This window comes from Myzus persicae, unplaced genomic scaffold (genome assembly GCF_001856785.1).
Source record: "Myzus persicae strain clone G006 unplaced genomic scaffold, MPER_G0061.0, whole genome shotgun sequence".
Lineage (NCBI taxonomy): Eukaryota > Metazoa > Arthropoda > Insecta > Hemiptera > Aphididae > Myzus > Myzus persicae.
In genome coordinates, this window is record NW_019104179.1 from 30,769 (window position 1) to 45,489 (window position 14,721).

The 14,721-nt window shown below is 33.1% G+C and overlaps 1 protein-coding gene across 1 annotated transcript in view; it reads left to right on the forward strand.

Moving 5' to 3' along the window:
• The first annotated feature begins 9,192 nt into the window (after positions 1–9,192).
• LOC111039668 (protein kinase C) overlaps positions 9,193–14,721 on the forward strand; it is a 46,732-nt gene continuing 41,203 nt past the window's right edge. The window contains exon 1 of the mRNA XM_022323261.1: positions 9,193–10,276. Within this exon, the coding sequence (XP_022178953.1) occupies positions 9,872–10,276 (405 nt within the window). The 5' untranslated portion in view covers positions 9,193–9,871. The remainder of the gene's footprint in view (positions 10,277–14,721) is intronic.

Below are 14,721 nucleotides of genomic sequence, written 5' to 3' on the forward strand. Positions count from 1 at the left end.
CTATTTTATATTTAGTGAAGAACAGCCATTGTATTGAGGGCAATTATTCTGTGTAACAATGGTTAAACAACTCAGAAATACACCCGTCGATATTTTATTAACAATTTACTGTAGAAAAAGGGTAGCACTCGTTTGAGTGAAAAGATAGTTTTTATAACCAATAACATACGCTCTTCGGGTTTTTCAACAAAACAAATTATACGAGCACATGCTGCTAAAATCATAATTTCAACGAGTTCATCGTCAAAGAATAAAAAGGTGTTGAACGTGCTCGTAGAATCGCTCTGTATATAATATTGGAGGGTGATAAGCGGAAATGATTAGAGGGGTAGGGTTGTGACAGAAATAAGTGCCTTAGGAAAAAGGCATTGAGTGAACTTTGACGTGGCTATTCCGCTATTCCTTTTGTAGACTCGTAGCGCAAATACATATTATATATATATACTGTATATACCTACTTAAGTTCCTAAGAGTCCTGCAATATTGAGAAATTACCATATTATGGTAGATGTGTATAATATAATAAAAGAGGTATACCTATAACCTATCAATTATTTAGATTTTCTGTTTTCATTGTTTATTGACGAGTAGGTACTTATGAACATTTTTAATTGTATTAGCTATAGCTAAGATGATATCTTATATGATATTTTATTATTTTTATAAATTATCATAACATTTTTGATGCTGAGCGGAGCGATGAATGCATTGATTTTACAATGATATGTGTTCTTAACATTTTTTCTTATTCTGTATGTCCGTTTGGATAAAAAGTAGTTGAAAAAATGCTTAGATTTTCAACTTTGATGGTTACAGGTAGAAAGTTGTATCTAAGAGATCAAAATTGAAAATTCACAGTAGTTTTCAAAAGCATCGGAAAATCAAGAAAGAGAATAGTAATTTTTACTCAAAAATAGTTTTAAACAAAATCCATATTGCTTTTTGTAGTAGCTCAAGAACAAATTACCTTAGATAGGTACTTATAATTTTCACTAAATGTTTACTATAGAATTTTCTATACATGGTTTAATTTTCAAAATATGTTAACTCTTCTTGTGCTTTTTATAAGCATTTGAAATTTGAAATTATTAAACATTTTTTTTTTTTATAAATATCTATAAAAATATAATACAATGTTCCTCATAATATGTTGCTATTATGGCACTTAAAAAAAAAATTAAAGATTAACAGCTTAATTTTTTTTATAAGCATTTTAAGTTCAGATTTTGGCAAAATTTATCGAAATCAAATGTCGAAAATCATGAATTATTTTTATCATTATAAACTTTAAATTACTCAAATTATTATTTTTCCATTACCTATCTATAGTGGTAGTCCGCTTTTGCAAATATATAATCATTTATATGATCTATTAACCTAACCTAACTTAGAGTAGGTACCTAGTATAGACTATAATACCTAACTTCTTACCTAAATATTTTACTGGCAGTTGTTCCCACTCTATAAAAATGTTTGTCAATTTTAATAGTTAAGCGCCTGCATTACTTATAAACCATACAATGTGCAGTAATGTGTACGACTCTCGAGGAATGCAATCCGACAAATTATCGGAATTTTGTCATTTGAATATAGGTATAGGTTATAGATCAATATTTTGTAACATTTGCAGCCATAGGCGAAACTAGAAGATTTTATTAGGACCGGCCAAATGATAAATATGAAAGGAAATCGTGTGATTTTTAATGAAGTTATCAATTTTATTAAGTCAGTATCAATATTATTCAGTCGGTATTTGGTCAGACCATCATGGCCTGACTGGCCTGATCTACTGTATACTACAACAATACGTCACAATCGATTGAAAATTCAAACTGATACGCGTCGTAATATTTTAAATTTCTACGATTATGTGCAAAAAAACAATTATAAATATCATCACCTGTTACCTGACACCTGTACACCGCTGTATAGTCTACCTGCTGATTTTAATATGAAGTAGTGTGCACCAACTATATATTGTATTAAGATAATAATAATCATACGTACCTAATTTATATTCAGCCGCACTGTAGTAATCGTTATGATAGATTTGTCGGTGTGCCGTTGCGGGCATAGCAGTGTTATTCTATATTGCTGGGTCAGTTATTGTCGCAGCAGCCGCTGCAGTGGCATAATAATATTCGTAGTACGACACGGGTGGGCCAATACAATAAGACGTCGATATATATACACACACACACACACACACACACACACACACACACACACACACACTAGTATGTCTAGTGATCTGTGCTAGCTGGCAAATATAAATAGGTGAATTAGGTATTATAGTAACGTGCGCGCGGCGGCCCACCCACACGACCAACTTAAAAAATATTACCACGCCGCGAGTCTTATTATAATGCTAATAACCTATGATATAAAGTTTTGTATACGAGTGACGAGGTATTGGATGCCTACAATCTATAAATTTTGTTACATCGATAACCAATCTTGCAATAATAATCATAAATAATATTATAATGATATAACTACATTATATTGTTAATTATTTTATTGCGTGCGTATAGGTACCCATAAAATATCGTAGTAAAGTACCTCCTAGCCATTATTACCTCTGTTTCGAAATCCGCTTCGCAGACGCGATTCGGGTCTTATTCCGTAAAGATTTTCTGCTATTGCCCAAAGTGTATACGTATTTATATACATCTAACGTACCTATAGATATAGATCACTCGTATAACGAGTGTAACGTGCAATGCACTCCAAAACTATACTCATCCGATTTCGATAAGATTGTGCTCGATGTGGGCGATTCGATGAAACTTAAAAGGACAATAATGGTTGTCTCTGTAAGATGTGCAGGCCTCTAATTTTTTTTTTTTTTTTTGTACATTTAAGAAGGAATTTTGACATTTGCGACGGACATTTTTGTTTATAAATGTCGGCAATCGGCCATGCTACAGCTCACAGATTATAATACTATAACAGCGATAGGATAAATTAGTATTTATTGCCATACGATGATGGTAACTCGGGCAAACGAGGTAAAAGCATACTTTGAATAGTCACGTTTATGGTTTCGAATAAAGAATTTATGTCTTGAAACAAAAATGAGAGATGAATGTATGTTTGTGATTTATGTATATAGGTACTCAAAAGCTACTTGACCGATTTTGCGAAAATTTCAAATCGTTCTTGAAGCTATCAGAAAAATGTCGAGAGAGTATAATTAATTGAACTAAGTTCGATTTAGAATATATATATTATATCCACTGCAGTCGAATTGTCAATCTCGGTCAAACTATAGTTCAGAAAGCGATAGGTACACCGACGCAAATTTTGCAAATTCGTGAACTGAGGTACACCAAAACACGGTGCATACTAGTTGCCTCCCAAAATATACGAATTGCATCACGTCCTTATCGTAAATAAAAAGGTTACTTTACACTAGTTGCCTCCGATGACCAGATTGTTCATAATTATATACGAGTTGCCTCCCAAAAAGTTTCACACTAATTGCCTCCCATATAGAATTAAGTAGTGGTTCATAAACTTCACCAAACAGTTCCACATAAATAGATAATGTTTATACTTTATTCATTATTAAAAATATCAGACTTGGTTAAAACAATAATAATATAAAAATAATCAATACAAATAAAACATATTTTACTACTTATTAAAAATATATAGTGCAGTTAAAAAACATCAGTCGAATAATAAATCAATAATTTAAACAAAATAGTAAGTAGTACCTATTATTAGTCAATAAAATAAATGTATGGTAATAATAATATAATATAATATGCATATAATGGTAAAAAATTATTTATAACATTGTTTAGGCTTGTATTTTTTTGCCAATATTTGTAAGTACTCAAAATTTGATATTTTTTTTTCATTTAGCTTTTTTATTTGGGTATCAATGAAAATTATTTTGTTTCTAATTTGTAATCGTCCATGTAGTTTAGGATTATGAGAACTTTGTATTAAAATTACAGTCTCAGTCTGAATTAGTTTTAAAATGTCAATAAATTTGATTATATTAGGATGCGGAGACTCAAAATAACTATTAAATTTGCTATGGAAGGATTCGCATGCATTGGTTGTGCGATGAATGCTGGAACTTTTATCTGCCCATACATGATGTTTGAAAATGTTTGGAACCACTTATATATTTATTACCTGACTAATGGGAGGCAACTAGTACTAGACCCTTTTCGTTTATGATGAAATTTAGGATACGTCAGGAGGCAACTCGTATATAGTCGGGAGGCAATTCGTATACAAATTATGGGCCTTTTTGACTTCGGGAGGCAACTAGTGTGCGCCCCAAAACCAATGTACACCTATGTATGAAATATATTTTTTTCACGGGCAAAGTCTGGAGGGACAACTATAGTATACAATATATACATATATATTTAGGCAGATGTTTGGTCGAATATTATTTTTTTAATTTTTGACGAGGGTTGTTAGCATTTTCCAAACAAAAGTGACCCGCATCCGACTAATATTTACATGGTCCATGAATGTACATACAATTTCATTTAAGGGGGGGGGCTATTATAAAGTCTTAGTATCGAGTCCACAGAAACCCCCATCTCTCTTGCTCGCTTTTCCGTACATATGTAATAATATGAGCTATGTTTATATTAATTGGTATACTCTTCATCAGTCTTCGGTCAATGGACAGACAAGGAGGATACAGTACAGACAGTACAGTTCAAACACTATCTATCAATGTATTAAATATTTTTCGTCTATGTTTTGACTTCTAAAGGATGTACATTAGAGGCACGCGTGTTAAAAAAAATTTGAATTTTATGGAAGCATTCCATTTTTATTTTTTCATAACATTGTGATAGTTATAATTTATAAGTTATAAAGTCTTAAATTAATTGTTAATGACTACCTAATGAGATGTAGTATCATGTTAAGTGATGGCGCCGAACACAGGGTACATTATTTTGGTGGTGGATCTTAGTATAATCATTGCAGGAACAGGGCACAGGATCTATACTTAAAATGTTATCAATTTTAGCACGAATAAACACACTAAATCTTTATCCTTCAATACTTTCAATAGAATAGTATAGAATAACGCTAAAATTAAATGCTTTTACTATGATTGCAGTACGTACATCATACTTTATATACAACGGTTTCCATTGTCACCAGTCTGCTTGTAGCGCAGATGAATAAATTATTTCAACGTACATTTTAATTGGTTTTAGCTAGATTTAGTAATTATTCAGATAAATAAATTTACATATAATAATATTGAGAAGTTATGAAATATTCACCTTTTGTTTTCCAAAATCGAACGATGTATAGAAAATGATAATATAAGCAAACATCCGGTGAAAATTTAAAGCATCTGCGGTTGTTGACTTTTTAGTTAAACCAAAAGAACTAAATCGATTTTTTGAAAACTGGTTTTTCTTTATTTTTTTTTTTTTTTGTTTTTCCCAACGCTGTATTGACCAAATGAATATATTATCATTTTCCATACATCATAAAATTCTAAATGATTTTACTCATTTGAACTGTTTATAGATATAGGAAATTTCTTATTTTTTTTAGCTTTTTTTAAATTCTTGTGGACAAAAAATGTCTATTTCCATAAAAAACTAGAATGCAATATAACCCTTATAAGATATTATTAATGTAATTAAAAAAAAAAAAACAAAGTCCGGCTTAAATTCACAATAGTTTTTTGAGTTTAAAATAATTCGCACGCAGGAGGGGAAGTGAGGGTGAAACATTGAGAATTATACTGCAGTTTCATTTTACGGTTTTCGCTTTAAATCCCACGTTGGGCACTACAATGGATTTTTTGGACGTCGGACTGTGAACCTCACGTCTGTATTAATATATTTTTCAAAATTTTTAAATAAATCTCTGAACAAGTCCAATCGCAGAAGAAATATATAACCTAACCGGTAGGGAAGTTACCCATCGCGGGTAGCACCCTTCAAGGCACAGAAAGATAATTAGATATTACCTATAATACAGAAGTTCCCGACATTTTTCATTCTACGCCCCCATTGTAAATCTACTAAAATCTCATTTCCCCCCCCCCCCTTAAATTAGAGTTAAGGCCAATTTTTTTTTTATGAGCGCTACAAATAAAACATCATAAAAATTAACTATAAATTATTACACAATTTACAACCATTTACTTTTATTATCTTCATCATTTTGAAAATGTATTATAAATCAACTTTCGAAGTAATAATATTAAGTATGAGAAAAAAATATTGAATATAAAAACAATAATATTAACATCAAGACACAAATCCCTCTATAAAAAAAATAGCAATTATGTTTATGCTTAAGCGATTAATAAAGGGAAAAAATAATACATTTTTTGAAAATAAAAGAGAAAATATGGTTTATAATATTCTTGTCAAATATGCCAAAAAATCTTTTGGTCAATCACTTGTGGACTACTTAGGGCCAACGTACTTTAACTTAATGCCGTATGAGTATAAAAAACATCCATCAGCGTCAAAATAGTGTTAAATAATTTGTTTATAAGTATTTATTCTTAAAATTAATTTAATCTATTATTGTATTATTTATATATTACTAAATAGATACATTCAAGTAATTTAACTTCATAATTTGTTTTTTGTATTATTTTTATTACGATTCTTAATTTTAATTTGTAAATATGTTTAAACACTAAATCTTTTATTTCTCTCGTAATTTTGATTTTTCTATAACATTTTACAGTAAAACCTGTCTCGTGCGGAATTGCAAGGGACCAATAAAAATTTCCGTTTTAGGCAGGTTTCCATACGACTGAATAAAAAGGAAAATTCCGTAATATGGAGGTATAATATTCCGCACGATTGAGGTTGTAACATTTTCCGGCCAATAATAAAAAATATCATAGGCTATACATGTCATAGGCCTAAACAAATCTTTGAAGACATTATGAGAGCAAAACAACGACACGAAACGACAGGTAAACTACGACTACAGTGACAATAATAAGCACTGATGTGTAGACAGGCGCGGATCCGGGGGGGGGGCAAGGGGCTATGCCCCCCTCGTGGACTCTAGTGAATTGTCTATTATATCTACTTTCTGCAGCCGATAAAATGCATATCTATCGCCGATAGCGTTTCGGCCGTATCCGTTTTTGATTTTATTTAAGATGCCCCCCCCCCCCCATAAATATGTTCTAGATCCCCGCCCGTGTGTTGATCCAAGATAAAATGTACTCATCTGTCGATACGGATTAATCGCTGCACTCAATAACTATCGTTTATTAGCAAAATAAACGTGGGTATCAAAAATATTTTCGTTCATTACACGATGTGTTTTTCCGTGAGGTGTATATGATTTTGCGGAACCAATAAATAGCTTTCCGTTTTACGTTAGACAGGTTCCGTTTTATCATCAAGGGTTTAATCCTGTGTTAAATTATAGAAGTCTGCCGGGGCCATAATAAATTTCCGCGCAGAAAAGGATCCCGTCTTATCGATAGGGTTCGGATGAGACGGGTTTCACTGTAATTGTTTTATTTAAATCACTAACTAAACTGTACACGATATTTATTTATTCATATAATATTGTACACACTCTCTATCTGTAACTATCAAGCTTTGCTCGAAACAGATAGACGATCGAGTTTTGTAATTATGGACTGTTGTTAAATTTAAAAATTTTCATCGACAAATAAAAAAAAAAAAATTTATAAATAACAATCTCGGTCTGTCGACACTCTATACGTATATAATATATCGTTATACCCACAATATAATATAATAATTATTTTGTAAAGTTCGCTAGTAATACAGTGATTTCAATTTTGCACATTGTAAAATAACATATAATCATCGCTTTCGTAATTCCGTCGTCGCTATATCCCCCCCCCCCCCGAGCAGACTCTAAATTTCCCCCTGGGTGATTCCCCCGGTCGGGAACCTCATCTGCTTTAATACCCCCTATATCATAACACTACGTAATGTACGCCAAACAAGACGGAATTAGGAGTACATATTTTTAAGACTCGCGAACAAATATTTATGTTATTTTATGACGTCGTCGTCGCCGTCACAATAACGCCGTCATACAATATTGTATACAGGAAACGGGTCGTCGAGTCGAAGTCGGCGTGTATTATATTTTTGGGTATTCCCCGCACCGCCCCGCGGGATTCGGTCGCCGCCCGTAATGTGCGGGCACTGGCCGACGACGACGGCGACGGGCCGCAATAAGGGTTTTATGCACGTCGTGTTTGCGTTCTTAACGATCCGGCGCGCGCGTATAGCACGAAATCGCCCCTCGCCCGCTGCACGCGTACTGAAGACGACGCGCCGCGTAAATCTAATATGGGCGTGCGTTATTGGGTCGCCGAAGATCGGCGGCGGCGGTGGCGGCGGCGGCGGCGGCATCGGGTTTCCGCGTGTGTTGTGTTTTCGGATTTCGTGCGCGCGTCTTCGCCACGCAATAATTGTTTTCCCCCGAGCTCCGCGGCGGCGGCGGGCCGAGGCCAAGACGACGACGTCGCCCCGACCTCCCGCAACATTGTAACCACGCGCGCGTCACCCGCGGACGGCGGACGAGAAAACATTGCGCAATCCGCAAACACCGCCGCCGCCGCCGTCGCCGAATTGTTTGCACAAACCCGATCGTCAAATTTTTCGCCAAGGGTCTTGTCATTATTATTATTATTATTATTATTATTAATATAGGTACACGCGCGCGTCTTTGTGCGACGTCTGTTCGTAATGAAATTGGCGCCATCCGCCGCGAATCGTTGTGGCGCCTGCCGCGGCCGTTTCGGACGACGACGACCCGACCCAGCGTGGTGCCCACACCGCCGGCCACCGGCGGACGACGGACGGTGTCGGACCGGCGGCGGCACGGCCGAAACTCAGCTGTTCGCATTATCAAATTAGAGCGCCGTCCCGCGGCAGTTGTCACTACTGCGTGCGTGCGTGCGTGCGCGCGCGCGCGCGCGGAATCGATACTATCGGCGATGATATTTCGTCTCGCCATCCCCCGCCCCGCGCGGTTTCGATTGTTCGGCGACGGCGGCGGCGGGCCCGTCAGGCGAGACGACGTCGCGCCATCGAAATCGACACGATTGTCGTACCGCGGGACGACGGGGAGGGGGGCGCACCTTCCGCGCTTATCCGGCACGGGCGGGGGGCAGGAGGGTACCGGATGAGATGTGCCGCAAACATCGATAGCTGGCGACGGCGCCCGTGACGCGCGAGTGTGCCGCCGCCGAGTGTGTGCGGTGAGAAGGAAAAAAAGGATGTGACCGGAGCATTACGAAAATGGGCGCCCGCGGTTGATGTCGGTCGGTCGGTCGGAGCAGCAGCAGCAGCAGCAGCTATTATCAATTCAGTCGCCGCGTTCTTTGTACCACCGCCGCCGCCGTCGCTGCCGCCGCCGCCGCCGACACCGCTCCGGAAAGACCGCCGACGTACGTCTACGTACGCGGCCGCCGCGGTTAGTAGTCGGACGGCAGACAATGGTGCGTTACGTCCGCCGCCGCCGCCGTTGAATGTCGCGCGCGATATTAATATCATAACAATTGTTGTTGTTGTTGTTATTCTCTCGTCACCACCACCGCCGAGAAAGGGCCGCGTTCAATTTTGTTATTGTTGCTGAAATAATACCGCCGCAATATTTTCGGTCGTTCTTCGACGGAATAAAAATTTAATTAATCCACACCGTCTTCGCGCGTTCACCGATGCCTGCACCTGTCCAATTTGCCAGTTAATTAATTAACGTTCACAAGAACAATATTACCGACGTTATAATCGTATCATAATATTACATGGTCTGAGCGGTGTCCGAGCGGCAAGAGGATAGGTCGACCTGTCGTTGAATTCTTTTCGTCCTGTCCAGATCCGCGTCCGCACTTCCTGTCACCATGATCGGTGTCGAGAAGAAAGACGATGGCGACCGTTCGACCGTTTCGATGGACCAGACGTTCACGGGCACCATACGCATAAAGCTGTGCGAGGCCTCAGGCCTGCGGCCCACTGACCTGCAGACACGTCTGAAGAACATGTCGTTTTTGAAACCCGAGGACCCGTTGCTGGACGCCTACGTCAGCATCGACGTCGACGACAACATACTGCTGCGGTCGTCCACTGTGCCCAAGACCTATGATCCAGTCTGGAACGAGTATTTCACTCAAGACGTTCACGACGCCAACCGACTGGGCTTGACGGTGTTCCACGATGCTGTCATTGAAGACTTGTTTGTGGCCAACTGTAAGCTGTCGTTCAGTGAACTCATTCAACGTGAAATATCAGAGGACCAAGAATTCTGGGTACGTATTCTACTTTATGTTGCGTTATAATTGGGTAATACATAAAAAAAAATCATACGCGATACGTCGCTTAAATAAACTGACGATTGAATCCAATTATAACTTCTAGGTTTAGTGTTACCCACCTATGTATTTTTATTTGTAAAACTAGAAATTATATTTTTTTTGTTAGGTATGAGTTGAATTTCTACACAGTTATAGATACCTAAGTGGAAGAATAGATTGAATTATTTACCGGATTTCTATCAGTATTATTGCTTATGCATGCAAGTAATTAAACAATATTGCCATTGTTTACTTTATTACCTAATATAAAAGAAGTGATGTTTTATGATTTCTGCAACTTACCAAGTATTTATTTTACAATGTGTTATTTGATTTTTAATAAATAATATGTTCTGTTACTGTTGTAGTTTGTCTATTGTTTTGATATGAAAATATATTTTATTAAAACACTAGGTACTTACCTAATAAAATTTACTATAAAAATTCGTTGAGACCAATATTATTTTTATTGTATTCTAAAGTTGCATGTAAAATCTCTTGTATTGTCTGTTTGTGTGCATGTTTTTGTTTTATAAAGTAACTTGAATAATTAATATACTAATTTAAATCTGAAATTTGTTGAATATCAAAGTAATGAGTCATTATGATATGTAGTAGTGCTTACCTCCATACTTTTTCTTTATAGCCAATAACTATTTAATAGTAAATACAATTTTAAAATATGTAAAATCTTATGTCAAAAAAAATATTTTTAAACTACCTTAGCTGTATTAAGTATAGGTTAATTTAAACTCTCATAATTTAATTCTTAAACAAATATATTGTAGTTTTAATAATTGTATTAGTTAATATTATGTATAAAAATGTATGTGTTTTATTCTTAAGATATAATGCTTTAATATTAATTGAGTAGGTAGCCTCCAATACAATTAACTTAATTTAATGGATATAATATATTTGTTGAACAGATATCATCCTTTAATTTAAAAAAAAAACTGATTCATTATCATATTAAAAATAACTTAAATAACTACCTACATTGCTTGAATAAATTAATTTTGGGTGAGCAATTTTTGTCATGTACCAATATTTTTTTACTTGTCAAGAATGTATCGGATACATTTAAAAAGAGACCGATACTTCAACGACATTACAAAACACATATTTATTAGTGTTGAGTGTAATATATAGGTACCTACTTACAGTTTAATATTTCAATATTTTTGTTTTTATTTAACTAATAATTTAGGTGATTCATAATACTGATAAAATATATTATAAGATAATTAATAAAACTAATATTAATAATTAACAATTTCTATACCTAATAATCTTTGTTGCTTTGACAATTACTGATAGGTAATTTGAACATAATATTCATTGACCTTAAATATTATGTGTTATACCTACTTATTGTACCTATTACTTATTTATAAAAAAGGTTGAGCGGATGTCTTGCAATTGGTTTCAATGTAACCCTTTTACATTAAAAAAATCAATATGTTTCTTATATTTTTAATATAATATACAGTCACATAAGTTGCCACTTAAATGTAATAATTATGGTATTACAGTAATGACCATTTGATTAGTAAAATTATCAAACACAAAGCTAATATACTTTATAGTAATCAATAATTAATTTTGTATACCTTTTGATAATTCTTAATTCTGTGATAAAGATTTTTGTACCCCGTTGTTGTCTTTCTATACAAAATAACTAGTTTTTGTGAGTTAAAAATATAAAGTATACCAATATTAATAAATGGTTGTTTTCAAATAATTAATGCACAATTGTTGGTAGGTACCTATAATGTTGGTATCTGATGTATCTAATATTATAAGTACTTAGTAAATAATACGTATTACATTTTCTTACATACAAAGATTTATACATTTATATATTATACATATTTTTGACATAAGATGTTACCTTTTCATATTGGATTATTAATCTTCTTTAGTTCTTTCTCATGTTTGCTGATTAGATACTTAAACATTTTTGTATTTTCATAGGAATCTTACGCATTATTTACTGTTCCTGTTAGACATGGTTTGCGTTTACAACTCTTTATTTTGATGAATCAAATTATTACTTATATACTCTGTCTCAATGGAGAACAATTGTTTTTTGTGCATTGTGAATGAGGCGGTTGGTGTTAAGAACTACGTGATCGTGCTAACAACTGATCGTTGTTAAGAGATGAGCAGAACTGACGATAATCCGACTGATTATTCTCATTTTAAGACAGAGTATAGTTTGGTACTTATTATTAGTTGCACCTTGTGTAGTTAAGCTAGATCAATTTTATTTTGAGCTACTCACAAGTTGATAAGAAAAGAAAGAAAGTTTTAAATAATGTTTTCATGTTTTTTACATTTAATTAAAATAAATGATAATAAGTGATGAACTAACTATTAAATAAATGTTCAAAGTTCTGAAACTTAATAAGTTAGTGTATAAATATTTTTCGTTTATTATTTTAGGTACTAAAACTAGATAATTGCATATAATTTATACTTACTTAAATATATAAACATTTTTCTTTTTAAAATTCATCTATTTTGTTATTTTTGAAATATCTTAAAATTTATAATACTTTTTCTTAGTACACGATTCAATAATAGTTTTAAATTTAGGAGTTTTGCCAATATATAATATTTTATGGCTTTCAAAATGTATGAGTAAGAAAAATATTAAAATTGTAAACATTGAGCAAAATTAATAATCTAGATGAAATAGGATTACCTATTTAATATCTAGATTATTTGTAATGATGTTTGCATTGTTAGAGTCTTGTATAAACAATTAGGACTTTTTGATATAGGTACCCGGTACCTACTTGTGTTTTGAAATGTATCTTTATGGAGTTCTAATAAATTAAACACTGTCAACCATGTAAACACTTTTGAACTTTATTAAGGTTGTTGTTGATGATAATTTATAAATTACATCAATATAGGTACTTGATTGAGTTATACTTATACCAGTTGTGCCAATAAATATACCTAGGTATGTACAATAATTAATAATCTAAATATTAAAGCTACAAGTGCTTAAGTGTATAGCTATAGTATTTTACTACCTAATAACATTAAAATGTATTTAATTATACAAAATATGTACCACTTTAATATATAAAACAAATTTGCACTGGTATCATAGTCCATAACATTGTATTATTTATCAATGTATTTATTTATTTTCAACAAAAATTGTATTACGAATTAAGATAATTATATCACATCATATCATTCCATAGTAGGTATGTATATAGGTAGGTAGTAGGGTGGGTACTATATGACGCATCTTATGTGTTGAATTTCCAGTACATAAATATATAACTAGGCTATCTAAAAATTGCAGAGCACTCATTTCTACTGTATAAATAAAACCGTTTACTCACGAAATATTTTTTTGATATTAAATATTAAATAACAATAGATCCATGTTTCACTTAGAATAGAAAGAATAAATCAAAAATATTGTTTTGTTGTAAATATAAATTAAATTTGTACTTATTTATAATTTATCGAATCAATCAATTTATTTTTTTTTCAACATTTTAATAATTGCAAGTATAATTAATTAAATTTGTGTTTGAAAATATGTACTTACCTATATGAATGATAAGATACTAACAAATTGGAAATTATTCAATTACCTAGGCATTGAAATTAACTTGACAAGTTAAATAGCTTACCTAATGTTAAATTATTAATGATAAATATGATATTCCTATTATTTATTCAAATATATACGTCATCTCCATTTTTCTTTTAATAACGAATTTATTAAAATTCTGATTTTTAGAATTTTTTAAATATACCTACTCAATGACTATTTTTTTAAAAATTTAAAAATTTTTATTTTCTGTTGATTTATATTAATTTATCGACATAAATAGTTTGTAAAAATGATCCGAGTATACAAAATACTAGATCCAATACTACATCTGTTTTATATTTTTGTAAAACCATTTTTAAGGACTATTATCCTTAGAATAAAGGTTTTAATGATTGAGAAATTACTCATCCACATTTTGAATTGCGTGCATCAAAATTTTCAAAAAAATATTCACTAAATAATTTACAATAAAAAAAAGGACTTCTGATTTGAGAAATCACGTTTTTTTGAAACATTCTACTCCTTAATTAGTACAACAAAAAAATCAAGAATTTGAAAAAAAAAGTCTGTGTAGTTTAATATTCCTAATGTTTGGATTTCTATAATTTCATTATTTAAGGAAACAATGAGGGTTAAACATGCTTGACAAATCACCCTGTATATACACACACATATATATATATATAATATTTAATTGAAAACTTAACTTCAAAACTTAGTTTAATTAATAGTGGATTTATACAAATTGTTAATTGACATTTGTTTCGATAAATTGAGGTTAAGAATAAAGTGAGATCCAGGGTCAAATATT